The sequence below is a fragment of the Oreochromis niloticus genome, linkage group LG3, assembly GCF_001858045.2.
Source record: "Oreochromis niloticus isolate F11D_XX linkage group LG3, O_niloticus_UMD_NMBU, whole genome shotgun sequence".
Taxonomy (NCBI): Eukaryota; Metazoa; Chordata; class Actinopteri; order Cichliformes; family Cichlidae; genus Oreochromis; species Oreochromis niloticus.
In genome coordinates this window covers 60032360-60050290 of record NC_031967.2, presented here as the reverse complement: position 1 = coordinate 60050290, position 17931 = coordinate 60032360, and the positions used below count along the sequence as shown (strand labels likewise).

The following is a 17931-nucleotide window of genomic DNA, read 5'->3' as shown; positions in this document are numbered from 1 at the left end:
GATGTTTCAGGTTTTTGGAAACAGCTTGCATTATTCTGTACCTGACTGTGGTTCAGCTGAGAGGAAGTGATCTGCAGGTGGTTTGATTATTGATGTGTGACTGCAGTAATCAGGCTGCTTTAACCACAGACTTCCTGCTGAGACAAAGACCAACACTGTGATTGGTTCTTGTCATCAGTGTGGGAGACACACATTTCTGAAGTCTTTGCTTTAGCATTAAAGGTTGACCTGCCACAATCTTTCTCCTCGACTCATCTGCAGGAAACTAGTGTAAGGACGGTGTACTCTTCTGACACATCCTTTTTATATCTTTGTTATGGATTTGTCCAGACATGCTCCTTTATCTCTGGCTCTCATTTTTCCCACATCCATTTCCATGCATGCACATGTTTCCATGCACACACATGCTTTCCTATTCTTATCACATCCATTTATTCATTTATTATGAATTTATTATAGTGGAACTAATTCTCCTTTACTCATGGTTACTTTAATCCAAATAATATGTCCCAGAACCAGGACGCCTGTAAAGGAGGTGGGGACTTAACCACTGCAGTAGTTTCTCTGTAGTCAAAGTGAAATGAGAGAAAAGGGTTCTTTAATAAACACTGAAGTGTAAATGAATCAACTGAAGGGCCAGATGCATCTCGCGGGTCCTGCATTTGGTTTTTAGTTATTTATTTTTGCTGTTTCTTAAATATATTACTTTAATTTTTTTAATCCTTTAAATCTTTATTCCTTTAAAACTTTAAACTACAACCACAGATTTCTAACATTTATGATGTTTAACCAGCTCTTTATTCAGTTTTAATAAACACCGATTGGTAGGTACTAGTGGAAAGTAAGGAGAAATACACAAACATCTATCAATCTTAACACAGAGAGACTCACACACACACTAAACACAGCAGAAACATCTTTATCTGACTGGACTGCAGCTTAATTGCTAATTAGTGGTTCAGTTTCCTCAACCACAGCCTAACTGAGTATTCTTGCTGACCATGTGCATCCCTTTATGACCACAGTGTACCCATCTTCCGATGGATGTTCACTGTACTCACCTGGCCTCTGCAAACACTACATCTCAGTCCAAAAGAGGAGCTCTGGGTGTTTTTAGAACGGGAGATTTATGTCATGGATGTGCAGGCTACAAATCTGCAGCAACAGTGTGATGCTATCATATATCAGCAACCTGTACCCAATAAAGTGGCCAGTCAGTTTTATTAGTTTCATTAAAGAAAGGAAAGAAAGACGGGGGAAAAGTCCATGAGGATCATAACAAACGAAATATGTACTTCTGTTTGTTCATGTGCTGACGGCCACTTTGGTCTGTCTTCACTAGAGGGCTGCTTAAGATTGCCATAAAGTTTGGAGTCATTAAAAAAATATTTCTGTACCGCCCCTTTGTCTTGTTATTCTTTGTTCAAACACCTCCTTCTGTGATAAAACGACAGCCACTGGTTTTCCCCCCATTCAGTCATTCATTAGCTCAGAAAACATGTTTCTTTATAAACCTGAATATAGAATTAATAAACACAGAGTTATTTGGAACATAGCAGCGTAGCAAACAGCTGGATTGTCAGATTGCTCATGTGGGAATGCCTCCTGTAACAGCTGTATTACACTGGAATGTAGGACTGCTGTTTGTCTTCCTCCTGGAGTTTACATCTGCAGGTAGGACGTGTCAGTAATTCTTTGGATTTAGTTGATTCTGTTCCTACTTAGTAACATGAGTTAAATTTCATATTAGAGATGCTGTAGTTTATAGTGCTTGTGATTGGTGTTGTGTTTAGGGGGGTCGTCTATAGCAGAGTGAAGGAACACTGAGAGGGGCCAGGCACGGACTGGTAGACGTCCTGTATGTTGTACTACACTCAGTCAAGAATTCAGGGCCTTTGAGAGCTATTTGAAAATATAACTAGCAATAATACAAATGATAAATATGTAAAATTCTTTAAAATTTCATAAGACATGAAACCAGTTCAGTTGAGTTAATGGCACAAATGGATGACAAGATAAAATCAAAATATTCTCTTTAGGATGAAATCTTAAACACAAGCAAACAAATTTTTCAGCGGTTTAATAAATGTAAAACTCGATCACAAGCATAGGAGCCAAATTTTTGGCACATAAGACAAGTCGCTTGTCCTTTGATTAGAAGCTCTTCCTGAAATCGGGGTCATAAGTATGTCATGGCTCTACTCGCCATAACAAACCTAACTGTATAATCAATGGACTATTGTTGATTGTAGAGTTCATAAATTAAGGTTGTAAAGGGCAGAAGTAAACCTAAGATGTTAAACAACATTTCTGGTGTCCACTGTGTGGTGGTTTACCCAGTGTGTCTAGCTCCAGTGTCCTCTGGAGAAGTGAACTGTTTTACTTTGACCTTTGACCTCTGGGCTCTGTGTTGTTTCCTCTTTCAGACCAGAAAAATATCACAGCTAAGTCTGGACAGGATGTCACTCTGCCATGTCAAGCGCCAGACAACAACATCATCATGATCATAGAGTGGAGCAAAACTGACCTCAAGGAAGAATATGTTTTTGTGTATCGGAATAAGATGCCCGATCTGGAAAACCAGCATCCATCTTTTAAAAACCGAGTGGATCTGCAGGACATACAGATGAAGGATGGAGACGTGTCTTTGATTCTGAACAATGTGACGATTAATGACACTGGAACATACCAATGCCATGTCTTTACAACAAAAACTCAAAGGAAGAGAGAAAATCACAGTGTTGTCCCCATCAGCATCATCTACCTTCATGTTGATCCTCCAGGTGAGTGAGTAGAGTTGAGTGTGTGTGTGATCAGAGGTGAAGCTGCTTCCTGGTTGTTGATGTTTGTTTCTAAAGATGTTGTTGATGAGACTTTGTAGAAAGCAGCTGGTCTGAGTGATGTGATCAGAGTGCAGTAGATAATGTCTGACAGCAGTTTGAAGAGGAAATGGATTCTGTTCTGTTCTTCACTCATCACCTACCTGACAGCTGACACCTCACACCTGTTTCTCACCTGCAGGTCAGACAGGAGGACACACAGAGGATGGATCTGTTGGACTGATAGTTGATCACTTTCTGCTTTGGTTCTGGTTGCTGCTGCTGGTTTTGTGATCTACAGAAAACTTAATGCTCATCAGAGACAGGATTCCTACCAGCCTGCGGCCTGCAGCAAGTTTGAAATTCTGCCATTCCAAGCTTGATGTTTTCGCTCAGCAAGGCTCAAGACATTACCTGACAATGTACAGAAATAAATGTTACTTCATATCACTACCATAAAAACATTTCTAGAATTTGAGAAACTGACCAATAAGTGGCTGAAACAAGCACAAAACTAGAGTATAATTGCAGCATCATCCACTGTGATGGGCTCTAAAGATGTTGGAGCTGCTGATAAACACGTTCCCAGCGGTGAACCAGACTGAGAAAAAAACCCCCCTCTTTCCTGTTTGTTCCCATGCTGCATAAAAAATTTAAATCACATCCATGGATTAAATTGTGCTGAATGTGGGATTTCTCTTTCCCAAACTCAGAGGGTGACAAGCTGTTTGACACGACTGGTGTGTTGGTGGGTCAGAGGATGTGAACTCTCATACACGATCACATCTCAAACAGTCCAGTGCACTTCATGAAACAGTCACAACATCTAATCATGATTCATGTCCCTGAACACTAAATTAATATTTTCCCCTTTCATCACATTTGAACTAATTCACTGTTTACACGTCTAAGCAAAAAAAACAACAACAAAACTCCCTGGAACGTCTGCAGGTTGTTCAAAATGCTGCAGCAAGGCTTCTGTACGAATCCTCGAAGTACTCACATGTGACACCGTTGCTAATACAGCTGCAGTGGCTCCCCATTTTAAGATCCTGGTTCTGACCTCTAGAGCTCTTCGTGGACAAGCACCAGTGATACAAGCATCACTGAACTTCTACAGCCATATGTCCCCAGCTGGTCATGTGATCAGGGCTACTTGTTATACAGCATACAAGGCTGAGAACTATGGGAGACAAAGCTTTAGCCACTGTGGCTCCCAGACTGTGGAACTCTCTCCCACTGAGTGTAAGATCTGTGGACTCAGCAGCCTCGTTTAAAAACAACTAAAACTTATCTTTTTAGAATTACATTTAGGGAACTTTTCGTCTGTTTCTGTTTTTGTTTTACACCTTGTTATTCTCTGTGTGAAGCACTTTGTGATCTTTTGTCTAGAAAGGTGCTGTATGAATAAAATGTTACTTTACTTTCTGCTGCTGCCGCTGTTTTTTTTTAATCTATGGACAACACAGTCGGAGTTTATATCGGTTTGTTGTTGAACTGCAGCGTGTTTGAAACGTGTCAGATGGAAACATCACGCTGAATGATCAGCCAGCCGACCCTCACACTCAACAGAGACTGGGGTTTGAAGAGGAAATGGAGTCATTCACTACTGACTCATGTTTCCTGAAGGGTGAACTCTTGCACAGGAACATGAATCCCTGAGTCCCTGAAGTAGTCCGACACAGTCTCACAGCACTTCATGAAACAGTCACAACCTCTAATCCTGTCCCTGAACACAAGATTAATATTTTCCACATTTAAAGTGATAAAAAGTTCACATTTGGAGCTTGGAGAGGCTCACAGTGGAGCAAATCATTTCAGTTCACACCACAGACACAAGTTTGTCACAGATTTTTACACTTAAGGTTCAGAGTTTAAACACACTAATAAAGATCATGTTTGGGTTAAAATACTGAGGCTGCCACTTCTTCAGGCTCTGTTTCCATGGTGACACATGCCCGGCAATGGTGCACATGAAAGATACCACCTCCTGAAATACTTCACCTACAAAGTCATGCTACTGGGTACTATGGTCAACACTTTATTTTTATTTAGAGAAACTAATGTTGAAATGTAAGCATTCCTACAGGAACCAGTTTGTTCCTGCTAATTTCATATTTTCTGTGATCCAGAGCTCAGAATTACTGTGCAGCACAGATTTCCTTTTCATTGTTACAAAGTGTTTACTCTAACAGTTTCCTCCTCGAACACATCCCCTCACTTAAAGTAAATTCTTTTCATTAGTGCTATGCAATAGTGTAAAAAAAACATTTCCTGTGGAAGTGATTATTAAAGACATTTATCCTTTACTTCATCCTGCATTTGACTTGGCCTACTGTTTCCAGTAGTTATCTTGCAGAAACAGAAATAAAGTATAAACATCCCATACCCACCCTCCTCTGTTCTCGGAAACTGGGAGTGTGTGCGCTTTGGGGCATATTTTTAAAAACAGTTTGTGCCTGATACATAGAGGTTATGTGTTGACTTTTAAACAGCGAAGATGTGATTTCACAGTGAGCACAGAAAACAAAGTACTTCCTCTTTAGAGAGGCTGAACTAAACAGACTGTGTTCACAGATTGTACGCTGATATACATTAAGCCTTAAATGGTCTGAATGTTGTTATTTTGTGGTTTGTTATCAGTATTTATATAATGAGTAGATACAGAAGATCATTTTCAGCCCTTTTAATGTTCACTCATCGTTTCTTTTCTTTGATATTTATAGAGCTGTGACTCTGTGTTTGATCTTTTTCAGGTCATATTTAGAGTTTTCTCTAATTAACCCTCTCAGGCTCAAATTAAGTTTTAGTTGCTAATGCACAACCAAGTCCTGCAGTGGTACTTCTGAGTAAAAACAACTCATAAAATATGTATGTGGGGTAATCAGGTTGTTAGTGTTTTAACTGTTGCAAATCTGCAACGCTTGCCTTGAGAGGCTTAAAGGTCAGAGGTCAGAGTGAAAGCCTTCAAGCGTTACTGACTAGGCTGAACCTCCTGTGCTGCCACCTGCTGGTGTTGTGCTGTCATGCAAAGTGCTTTGCAGAGTCACTCATTCACATCACACACCAATCAGTCTTTGTCTGTGATCAGGTTCTGACAGTAACATGAACCTTTTTCAACGAATGCAGTTCTTGTGAAACCGTTTGCACTCCACAAAGCCCTGAGTTCAAAGGTCAGCGAGTCAACTTTCAGAACTTTCAATGATCAGATTCAGTTAATGTCAGATCCAAAGTTTCAGTCACAATCATTTTATTATTTAACAAGACACAGACAGAAGTATCTATAATTCTCTTCATGATATAAAAACACTTCTGAATATCAAAAATGCATTAACTTAGAAAAATATTTGTCCTTGTAAAGTCAGTGACAAAAACAACACAGTGTCTGCGGTATATGACCTGTTTTACAAGTGAGAAGAAGCCAGAACATGTACAGCTGCTCAATCATCAAATAAATGCTCTTATGAAATAAATAACAACTTATCCAAGAGAGTGAGAACTTAGATGATCCAAAACCTCAATTACTAAAACTGCTTTTTCTCAGATTTGGATGCATGAGGGCAAAAAGACAAACAGTAAGCCTGTGCGACACAAAACCACAAAACAGACTCAGAATTACAGCTTAGAGAGGCAAAAAGAGAAAAGTTTTTGTGTCTGTGCTGCCTTCTTTAAGAGGGGAGGGAAAGATGGGAAGTCCAGATAAATCTGAATAAAATATTACAATTTTTAAGTAGAGTTCACAGTCCTGGGTGGTGCTGCAGACAAAGCTGAGAGCAACCACACCACAGATGGCTGAAGTAAAGCCACACTAGAAGTTTCCACTGCACCTGAAAGTCTGCAGGCTGTGATGAGTTTGATGTCTGTTGAAAAATGTGCACAGAGGGCAGCAGAGTTGTGCCTTTGTGGGTTTCCTCTCATGGTCTAAAAACATGCATGTTACGGTAACTGGTGACACACTGTGAGCTGAAAGAACAAAGCAAACTTCACAGGTTCACAGTAACAAAGCAGAGTTTATGACTTCACACAATGTGATGAGATAACCACTGAGGGAGCAGGAACTCTGTGCAGCTCAGAACTGGTGCTCAGTGGTCACCACCACAATGTCATCAGAGTCCTCAGCCAGTCTCTGCTCTGCACTGGCTGATGGTGTTGTTACCTTGGAGATGAGAAGGTCATTTCCTGTCACATGTGGTGATCAGACAGATTTTAACAAGGCAAAAGCAATCAAAATTGATAAACAATCCATTTTGGTGGTGTTACCTTTGGCTCTGCGTCGATATAAAGACACCAGGAGGAAAGTGGAGATGAAGTATGGAGTGAACACCACCAGGTGACAGACCAGTTTGATCATAGGATGGAAGGAGGTGGAGTCAGGAGGCAGTGCAGAGGCAGGGGGTGGAGTTACAGAGGTGGTGGTTGTAGGTTTACCTGCATAGAGAATCTCACATGTTCAGGTGAATATGTGGATGAAACAAAAGGTGAAATCAGAGTGAAGCTCCTCACCTGTGACAGTGATCCAGCTGGATGGAGACTCTCCATGACCGCTGATGTCACACTTGTAGAGGCCTTCATCAGACCTGGAAACATGCTGGATGGTCATGTGACCTGTAGGCTGCTTCCTGATGAGGGAGCCATCTTTATAGAAAGCAGCTGGGAGGTTGGAGGGAGTGGTCTTTGTTTCACAGAGCAGAGTGACGTCATCTCCCTCCATCACAGGGAGGACAGGACTCTGCAGGATCACTGATCCACCTCAACACAGAGACAAACTACAGCATTTCATCCATTTACACACAGCTTCATCAACACTAACTCCACACACTCAGCTTACCAGTGACTGTCAGGTTAACCATGTTACTGATGGGACCCTCTCTGGACTCACACCAGTAAACTCCACTGTCCAGTTGGACAATGTGGTTGATGATACAGGAAGAACCAGCTGATTTTCCCCACTCAATTCCACATTCAGCACTAATTTCTTTGCTTGTGTTTCTCCTCAGAGTCCATCCAGCAGAGCTGTCGTCCTCCTCACAGCTCAGAGACACAAAGTCTCCTTGAAAGAACTGAGAGCTGCTGGGACTCACAGTCAGACGAGCTGTGAGGAGAAAATATTATGTAAATTTAATTATTTTAGTGATAACTTTGTTTCAAAGTGTCATAAAAAGCAAATGTTAAAAAGCAACATACACAACGCACCACACAGTATATTTAAACACAAGTTCTTTAATTCATGTCACAGGCTGCAAAGTTGATTGTATAAATTTCAGGAGTGAACCCAAAATTGCAGACAAAGAACATGGAAGAAAACTTGAATATAACAAAAGGTGAGCCATTTAATTAGGCTGAAAAAAAGGGTATAAAACAACAAAGCAAACACACACATCGAAGAAAATAAAAGCTAAACACAAAAGACAAAGGCCAAAACCTTGAACGTGGAAAACCCTGGAGACACGGAAACATGACGAGAACAACCGATGACCTGACAACAAATGAACAGAAACACACAGAGTAAATACATACAAGGCTGATTAGTGGAAGTGGAATCACATGGGGAAACAGCTGACACTAATCGGACATAACAAGACAAAGGAAGCAAAGCCAACTACACTGACATAGGACACAGACCGTCAAAATCAAACAGGAAACATGAGACCCAGACATGGCAATACAACTTCAAAACATGGACAAGAAGACAAGAAACGTGGCAAACTAACACAGAAGACCTAAGTGAAACATAACTAATACTAAACTAAAGGCAACCAAAAGATAATCCAATTACTCAACATAATTAAAGGAATAACTTAAAAACTCGAAATGTAAACAGAAAATGCTGGGTCAGAGACCCAGGATTATGACAATTCATTAATTTTTTCAAGCAATTTTGTGAATCAGAGCCAAGCATTAGGGGTAAATCTTCAAGAAAATCCAAAAAAAACTAAAACATTTTCCAGCATTTCTTTAAAAGATAAATGTTCAGTCTGTTCTGGATTTAAACTAAGGTTGTGATGCAATTAAAAGGCTCTGATCACATGATTGAGACCAACTGCTGGAATATTGTCTGTACCAGGTCTGATCATTTTCATATTTGTATATAATTAAAATGAATTCTGAAATCCACTGGAGGCCAGTGAAGATAAGCAAAATTTGGGTGATGAGTAATTACTTATGTGTCTCTTGTTAGTAGTTTAGCAGCAACTGGTTAAAGAAGGCAGCATTTTGAAAATGAATGAAAATCTAATAGTCTTTGACAAATACTACTCAGGCATAAAACTAAATCAGTGTTATTTAAGTGAAGCTCTTACTGCCAAATTACTGACCTTGGTTTGTTGTGTGATTCAGCAGTGGCATCAGAACTAAAGAGAAATGAGAAATCTTCAGGTTAGTTTACATTTATGTAAGACAACAAAGAAAACTTTGCTGTCCACAACATTGTCAGGTGGGTTTAATTAATGCTTTACTCCATTATTTATTTTGGATGCAAATATTCCCTTTGTATTCTGTAGCATTGATTTGAAACTTTGAACCTTCTGCAATCTATGAATACCATGTTGTGAATGTGAATCATTTCCAGTGTGGACACAGCAAAGGTAGCAGCCAGGTGCTGCTAATCAAATGCATTTGACAGACAAACTGATGTTTTGGCAGTTTGTTGGGCCGGAGCATTCAGGTGTTTAACACAGTATCATGATCTTCCCAGGAGTGAACGTCCCAGCAAATTTACACCAACGTCAGACCCTGCAGCGCTCAGAGAAACTGCAACAAACCCAAGAGCTACATGTCAGACTCTACAGGCCTCAGTTAGCATGTTAGATATTAAAGATCATGACAGCACAGTGGTTGACAGCACAGATCAGTGGTTGTTGATCAATGGTCATGAGAATTTGCATGATGAAGGAACTGACCTCCCAGCCCATTGTTCCTTCAGTGGTTCTAGTTTCAGTCATTATGCAAATGTACTGTTTATAAGGTTTGGGGAAACCTGCAGTCAGCTGAGACTGAAGAAGTCACTTGGATGAGTGACGAAACGTTTCTCCCACAAAACGCTACGTCCAGATGAACAGATTCAACTTTTGGAGATTTGCTATGTCTGCACCTCATACCAACTCACCTTGCAGTCACTGAGTGAAATGAATGAATGCCTACAAAACTCGAAGAAGTCAAAGAAGTGAAAAGACACTGTAAAGAAGATGGGCCGATATTCCTCCATAATGATGTTAGAGACTGATGAGGTCATGCAGAAAATGATTAGCTCTAAAGTAAAGAGGGTTTGGAGAGCCACCTTCAGTAGCTAATGAATGATGGGGTGTACTTAGTTTTTCACATAACTGTAATATTGATAAAACTGTATTTAAATCATTCAAATCATCTCCAGCTGCAACATTAAAGTGATATACACATTAACACGTCATTAAGTGTGACTCATTAACATCATTGATGTGGTTCTGCATAATGAATACTGCATTTAACTACTGTAAGTATATTTTCAATCTATTACTTTTCCTAAAGAGTCTAAATGTTTATTTTCATCACTCTTATGCAACAGTGTTTCATGCCACACATCTGCACATTAACCTATAAATCGTGCATCTGCACTGAGTTTATTTATGATTTTTTCAGATTTCCTCTTTAACCTTTTTCCTTTGGCCTCCTCTGTGCTGCCTAATCTATATAAAACTCCTCTGTTTCTGCACGAAAATGTGTGTTTGTGATGGAGACACATCAGAGAGCTTTTTTACAGCTACATAATCATTGCGATGTACTTACAGAGCAGCGTTAGCAGAGGTGTTTTCTCCATCGAGCCTCTTGGGGAAATCAGACCACCACAGTTTACAGTCACTCAAAAGCAAACCTTCCTCCTCTTCCTCTGTCACAGGATGACATGTTGCCTTGAAAAAAAGAAGGGTTTTCTGTTTGACGCGACAAACAGAAGACTTTGAGATCTGAGGCAAAACTCTAAGCAACTATTTTGATTAGAGAATACGTTAAAGGTTAAAAACAAAAGAACCCAAATGATTGAGAGTTTTCTTAAACACTGGGAGTAAAAAGCAGCTTCTTCCTGTGGTTTTGCTGAGAAACTGAGAGGAAGTGAGCTACAGGTGGCATTCTTGCTGCTCCCCCGACACCTTCTCTCTGCTTTAGCGAGTTTTGTCATCAGAAAATGAAAGTATCCAAACCTCCAGGTTTTCAAGAGCTATGTAATTCTTTTTTCTTTCAGTATGGTCTGTTTTTCTCTCATTTTCAATCCAGGCCTTTGCCTGATCATTTTCAGAGAAATGTTTTCTTTTCTGTTTTGTTTAACATGAAAAACATAATGGTTAATAATAATAACAACAACAACAACAACAACAATAATAATAATAATAATAATAAACAGTTTCAGTTTCGACAGCACTCAGTTGATGGCGTCCCCACAACATAAAATATGCAATATACATTTTATATGGCTCTTACAAATGGGCTCATTCCATATATTTTTGCCTTAGATGGTGCATTTCCATTCATGACTGGATGCTTTGGTAAACATGGAGTTTTTACAGCTGCTTATAAACAGGTTCCATTAATCGTCTTTATCCTCCCTCTAACCACTACACACAAACTGAAGGTGTAGTCAAGCTGGTATTCAGGTCTCATGACAAACGCGTACCCCTCCCTCTTTCGTTTGTCACTGACACTGCTCTTGTAAACAGGCTCTCAGGACGACGGCAGCTTAATGTTACAAACTGCGAGTCAAACATCAGAATTTGACATCCAGCTGCTCGGGCTCGAAATAAAGTTCAGTTTCTTCTTTCTGCTGAGCAACCTCTCAACCTTTGGACTAAAAAGTAAAGATTGTCTTTTTTTCCTTGTTTGAGACAAGGGACTTTTCTAAAACACGAGCTCATAAGTGACTCTATAAATAGCGTCATTAAAAGGGTGCGGGGCTCATGTGCGTCAGAGCGGCCCAGTAACGGGTTTTGTTTGTTTTAAACGCCGCCCTCACGTGAACCGGGTATAACTCTCTACTCTGTGGTCGCAGATGGAGTCTCTGGGAGTTGTGCTACTTTTAACCGTAATTCCTGCACAGACAGGTGAGTGAGAAAGAGCACACTTTACACGAACCAAAAATAAATATGTAAAAGTCACCAGTAAACATGTTAAAAACCGTCACGTGTCGGCGTTTCTCGACGTTTAACCGAGGCTTATATGTTTTCTGAAACACGCACACACGCGATCGCTGAGGACAGTGACCGTTTTAAGTTGTCATTAAACTTCTCCGTGATGTGAGAAAGAGTTTATGAAAATCGTTTTCTCCTGTCTCTTTATTGAACACAAAGCGGAAACACAACTTGCATAATCAAATGTCACGCGCTAACTTGTTGCCCTAGCAACCAGTGTTTAATAAACACAAGTAGGGGGGACCGGGGATAGTCGTAACATTCTTGACATTTTTGTCTGTAGCTTGGAGCTCTTCTAAGGTAGTGGATTCAAAATGCAATGCAAAGTATTTACATGTCTCTGCTATAGTACAGCTATTTTCTCTGCAGCACAATTACTCATTGCATGGTAACACAAAGAGTAAACTGTTACAATTAACCCCATTAGTTGCAACATATCCTGGGGTGAAATGTAACACAATGAAATAAGCGTACTGACAAAATCTTAACATGTAATTTTTTTAATTCAGCACATGAATGCACTTAGAACTATTTATGTAGCTGTGTGTGTGTGTGTGTGTGTGTGTGTGTGTGTGTGTGTGACAGAATGGAGAAATCTAGCTTTTGAACATATCCCAACCTCCCAACAAATTATGGAATTAATGTATGAACCTGGGTTTGGTTTACCCTTAATATTCAAAGTGCCAACTGGGGAACTGAATGCTACAGCTCTACAAGGTATCAACACCAACCATCATAAACAGTTCAGTTTTTATAAATACGTATTTCATTTACAGGTACAAAATATTTATGACCACAATTTGAGCCCATAGGGCCTGGCTATATGCTGGGGCAAGAGGCGTTGGCCCCTTAGACAAATGTCCTGCCTCCTTAAGTTAAGTTAAGTCAACTTTTAGAATTCGAGAAAGAAAGTAACAGATTACCCCCCAAACAGGGTTTACTACAGTAGGTGAAAAATTCACTGGAAAGGCACAAATGAGGTGACAGGTTTCACGTCTCGTTCGCTCACACACCACTAGGCATAGAACCCCTACTCACCCTCCCCCAGCTATGCAGCCATTCACTGTTATGCAAATGACGCGGTGTCAGGTTTCTCGATAAGCAGTCAGAGCAAAATTCTGCAGCTAATCTCTGTCGTCAAAATCATAGCGACTGTACCTGACAGTGAATTATTTTAATGTTCTTCATTGTATTTGTTAGAAACATTTTTTTAAAGTTTTCCTTTAATTGCGGGACTTTGTTTTGAAACTTTGTGGAGAAGTAATGCTCAGCACGGACTGTTGTGTCTATAGTGGATGCACAGCGGGTTTTGCCGCATCTTGCCACCGCCTTCAAGCTGGAATCAAAATTATAAAGAACCCATGTGAAAGTGTTTCGTTAATATAAGAAGTGTTATTGTTGGGCCTGAATATATTTGATATAGGCCTTCCAATGACGGCAAATGTCATGTTTTTAGTTGTTGGAATCTGATGAGCAATATTTTATTTAATTTTTTGTTGTTTTGTTTTTAACATGGTCAGGGGGTTTGCATGCCTCAGTGACCCTAAAAGCTAGAACACCAGAAGTTTAGCCTTCAGGTGGGACACCCAAGTTGGTCAGGTGTTAGGGTACAGACCTGACAAAGTGCAATCCAATTACATGACAAAAAACAGTTATCCACACCACTCCACCCAACCCTCACCCATTTCCCTCCTCCACTGTCACCATGTGCCCCATTCACATTTCTGTCTGCCATTGAACTGGCCATTGAAGACCTCTTTTTCATCAGGGTCCAATTGTACAATTTTGCTGAATGTGATGTAGGCAGGCAGCGAGAGAGCAAAGGCAACAAATGAAATCACTGCAAACTGTACTGTGGAGTACCAGGACCACATTAAGAAATATATATATATATATATATATATATTCATTCTGAGATTAAACTCAAAATACTTTTTTTGAGAATAAAGTTCAATAATAACTTAATAAACTATTTGCTCCAAGTCAAACAACTGCTACAAAATGAACACACACATGCATTACAGTGTGTGTGTGATTCTAATGCTAAATTCATGTAATGTTGTGTAGCTATCTGTTTACAGCCATTTAATGGCCAAATTAGTTGATCCAAAAATCAAAGATACGTGCATTTATGTGTTGTGTTATTTCCTTTATTGCAATAAACATAGATAAATAAATGTATTTCTTGTGTTCGATAAAGATATTTGTATTCTAAGACACAGCTCCGGTTATGTTTGCATGTCCACAGGTTTTGATACTTGATCACACCAAATCGTTAATGTCCAAAGAAACTGGATTGTTAGTGGCATACAAGTATTTTTTAAAGAATAAGAACAACTTTATTTATCCCGAGGGACATTCTTTTGTCATGTACATGCTCAAAGCAGCAGGAGAGACATAGGAACAGATGAATAAGAAATAAGATATACAATATATACAATAAGAATAGTGTACAGTAATATACAGTAGGATAGTGCAAGACATAGTATCGGATAACTCTAACAAAGTAATATACATAACTATATCCTGGTGAATAAATAACTTAACTAACTAGGGCCTCACGCAATACTAACATTCTTCATGCTTCCTCTGAATTGTGTTTTCCTCCTTCCTTCAGGCCAAGATGAGGTTCAAGTGGAGGCTGGAGCTGATGCAACTCTTGACTGCCAGGGTCTCACTGAAGGGACTATCACAGTGTTAGCGTGGAACAAGAGGGGCATGAATTCAGTTTATTATGTCTTCTTCTACCGGGAAGATCGTCCTTACAACACTTTCCAGCATCCCTCGTTCCAAGGTCGAGTGGAGCTGGGAGATCCACAATTGAAAGGTGGAAATATGTCCATCATTCTGCACAACACCACCGTTAATGACACTGGGACATATGAGTGCCACATCTCATATCAGAGTGGCTCAGGACGCGACAAGAGAGTGATCCCTGAGATCATCAGTGAAACCAGCCTGAAGGTTGTTCCCACAGGTGAGTCTGAAGCCTCAAGCATGTCCTCTTTACCTGTTTGTCTCTGGATGAAGCAGATTTTGGTGGGTTAAGTCAGACCTAAGGGTCCAACCATCCATCTTTTTCCATTTACTGATATCTTTGATTCATGTATATCTGATATTACAGAATACTGATGCAGTACCAGGCTTTAATAAGCCTCACTGTGAGAAGGAAGCTGGGAATCTTTCTTTGTACCAGACACCAGACTCAACTTAAACTTTCAAAAGGATGGAAGTTAAAATACATCCAATAATATTCCAGACTTTGTAGAAAGCAGCTGGTCTGAGTGATGTGATCAGAGTGCAGTAGATAATGTCTGACAGCAGTTTGAAGAGGAAATGGATTCTGTTCTGTTCTTCACTCATCACCTACCTGACAGCTGACACCTCACACCTGTTTCTCACCTGCAGGTCAGACACACACAGAGGGTGAAAGGAAGGAGGCAGGATCTGTTGGACTCATTGTTGGTCTGTCACTTTCTGCTTTGGTTCTTATTGCTGCTGCTGGTTTTGTGATCTTTTTTGTGAAAAACTTAATACTTCAGAGACAGGATTCCTACCAGCCTCCTGTTGAACTGCAGCGAGTTTGAAATTCTGCCATTCCAAGCTTGCTATTTTCACTCGGCATGGGTCAAGACATTATCTGACAACGTACAGAAATAAATGTTACTTCATATCGTTACCATAAAACATTTCTAGAATTTGAAAAGCTGACCAACAGGTGGCTGAAACAAGCACAAAACCAGAGTATAATTACAGCATCATCCACTGCCATGGACTCTAAAAATGTTGGAGCTTTGAGTTGCTGATAATGAGGTTTCTGGTTATGAACCAAATTAAGAGCCAAAACAAGAAATTGTTTCCTGTTTGTTCCTATGCTGCGTAAAAAAATTAAATCAGATCAACAGATTTCATGGTGCTGAATGTGGCATTTCTCTTTCCTAAACTCAGAGCGTTACAAGCTTTTTGACACGACTGGTGTGTTCATTGATCAAACACGTTACCTCAAACAGTCCAAACAGTCTCACAGCACTTTATGAAACAGTCACAACTTCTAATTGTGGTTCATGTCCCTGAACACTAAATTAATATTTTCCCCTTTTAAAGAGTAGAAAGTCCACATCCTGACGTTGGAGGGGCTGAAACTGCTGGGTTGGGGTTGGATGGAAATGCCAGTTCTCAAAGTCAGAGTTTTTTTTAAAAAAAAGAGTCTTTATTCTCACTAAAGAGTTTGACAAAAAGATGTGCTACACTCATGGAATACATGATTATAAAGTCATGCTGGCTGTAATGAAGTGAACATTTGTGTCACTGAACACAAACACTGTTTTGTGACTGTTTCATATTTCCTAAGAGACTGGGCTGACTGTGTTTACACCATGTGTTTAGTGCTAAAGGCAGGATTCATTTTAAGCTTTAAATCTGTAAGCTGACTTTCATCTGTGAAGTGTTTTTTATACAGTGAACAAAGCTTTACATTATTAAGCTGATGATTTATTTTGTACATAATAACTGAAGTTAATGTAACACTGGCATCAAATGACTCTTTCTGACTTTAGTTAACTTTTTTTAATGATATTTATTTTATATTAGCACCAACCAGTGTTTTTTTTTTATTTTGTGTCAGTGTTGTGCTGCCAACTCTGAGTCCAAAGGGTCTGATGAAAATGCTAATTTTAAAATGTATATTTGAGTAATTTGTTTGTCACCTCTCCTCCAAACTGCACTGGACCTCATTCAAGGAACTGCCAAAACAATCCAGTTCAGTTTCATGGAGGAAGGTGCCAAGTGTAGTAGGAAGGAGGAGAAGTTTGTCTGATTTTTAAAAAAAATATGTGTTGATTTCATTTACAGAGCAGGTTCTCTTAGATATTATTTTCTCTGTTAACTTATTTCCGTTGTCTTTGAAAGATACACTGATCACCTCATCTACAGTGTGTCTTTTATCACATCTTCATCACCTCATCTCCAACTGGTCGCAGCAGATGGCCCCGCCCCTCCCTGAGCCTGGTTCTGCTGGAAGTTTCTTCCTGTTAAAAAGGAGTTTTTCCTTCCCACTGTCGCCAAGGGGTTGTTTGATTGTTGGGGTTTTCTCTGTATTATTGTAAGATATTTACATTACAAAATATTATAAAGCACCTTGAGGCAAAGGCTGTTGTGATTTGATGATATACAAATAAAGTTGAATTGAACTGAATTGCTCCTGTTAGTGTGTTTTGTATTTAATTCATGATTAATTGTTATTTCCTGCTTCTGTGTGTAAACTGAAATGGAGCGTAGCTCAGCTTCTCACATCTGTTAGATTTTGTTTTGGATTGTTATCTTAAAGTTAGTCATGCCTGGTTGTTTTTCGTTTGTTCTTTTGTTTCATTCTTTTTCCTACTTTGGTCCAACAAATGAAATCCACTGCTGTGAAAAAAAGAGAATTTAAAAGAAGAACTGTGCAACAACAGGAATATATTAAAAAACTAAACTAAACAAAAAAAAACCCTGCTTAACAGCTTTTGATCTGTGCCTTCACTGCTCGGCCGGTGTGTCTTCTCAGAGTAACCCAACTGAATCTGCACAAAACAGCACACAGCCCACCCTCTGAGCTCACACAGTGCCCAGAATATTAATTATTGACTCAGATAAATCTGATGTATGCCTATTATCACCGGTGACTGTTCTCCTCATGATCACTTCTTGATCATAGCCAAACCTCCACCATCACTCCTCACTTTAAGGTCTTTTTCTGCTCACATTTTAAAGGTGTTCACAGATGTTCGGGAGATTCCCACTGTTTATGCAAAAAAGCACTGAAAAAACAATGCAAGAATTTAGTCAGCTCTCACTAGTGTTGGTGACACAAACATATTCCCCCAGCTGTAGACGCAGTGTCCACATCTCTAGTCATCCAACTACAGAATAATGTTACTGATCACACATTGGAGCAAACAAAGCAGTGACACAAGGAAAAAAGA

At 39.6% G+C, this 17931-nt stretch overlaps 2 protein-coding genes across 2 annotated transcripts; both read left to right on the top strand.

Annotated features, from left to right (window-relative positions):
* Nucleotides 1–1472: 1472 nt before the first annotated feature.
* Nucleotides 1473–3432, top strand: LOC102078262 (V-set domain-containing T-cell activation inhibitor 1). Its single transcript, XM_005463509.4, has 3 exons — nucleotides 1473–1674; nucleotides 2427–2783; nucleotides 3022–3432. The coding sequence occupies exons 1-3, from the start codon at nucleotides 1599–1601 to the stop codon at nucleotides 3111–3113; spliced, it is 525 nt and encodes a 174-aa protein (XP_005463566.1). The 5' UTR covers nucleotides 1473–1598; the 3' UTR covers nucleotides 3114–3432.
* Nucleotides 3433–11504: 8072 nt separating this feature from the next.
* Nucleotides 11505–16771, top strand: LOC102078423 (myelin protein P0). Its single transcript, XM_013266294.3, has 3 exons — nucleotides 11505–11884; nucleotides 14589–14948; nucleotides 15380–16771. Exons 1-3 carry the CDS (start codon nucleotides 11833–11835, stop codon nucleotides 15556–15558), a joined length of 591 nt encoding a protein of 196 aa, XP_013121748.2. The 5' UTR covers nucleotides 11505–11832; the 3' UTR covers nucleotides 15559–16771.
* Nucleotides 16772–17931: the final 1160 nt, after the last annotated feature.

Bases quoted from the DNA above. Each gene is read 5' to 3' on its own strand.
- LOC102078423 (XM_013266294.3), top strand. From the start codon at position 11,833: ATGGAGTCTCTGGGAGTTGTGCTACTTTTAACCGTAATTCCTGCACAG. The intron at 11,885-14,588 runs GTGAGTGAGAAA...TCCTTCCTTCAG, and splicing joins CGTAATTCCTGCACAGACAG to GCCAAGATGAGGTTCAAGTG. The intron at 14,949-15,379 runs GTGAGTCTGAAG...TCTCACCTGCAG, and splicing joins CCTGAAGGTTGTTCCCACAG to GTCAGACACACACAGAGGGT.
- LOC102078262 (XM_005463509.4), top strand. From the start codon at position 1,599: ATGCCTCCTGTAACAGCTGTATTACACTGGAATGTAGGACTGCTGTTT. The intron at 1,675-2,426 runs GTAGGACGTGTC...TTCCTCTTTCAG, and splicing joins CCTGGAGTTTACATCTGCAG to ACCAGAAAAATATCACAGCT. The intron at 2,784-3,021 runs GTGAGTGAGTAG...TCTCACCTGCAG, and splicing joins CCTTCATGTTGATCCTCCAG to GTCAGACAGGAGGACACACA.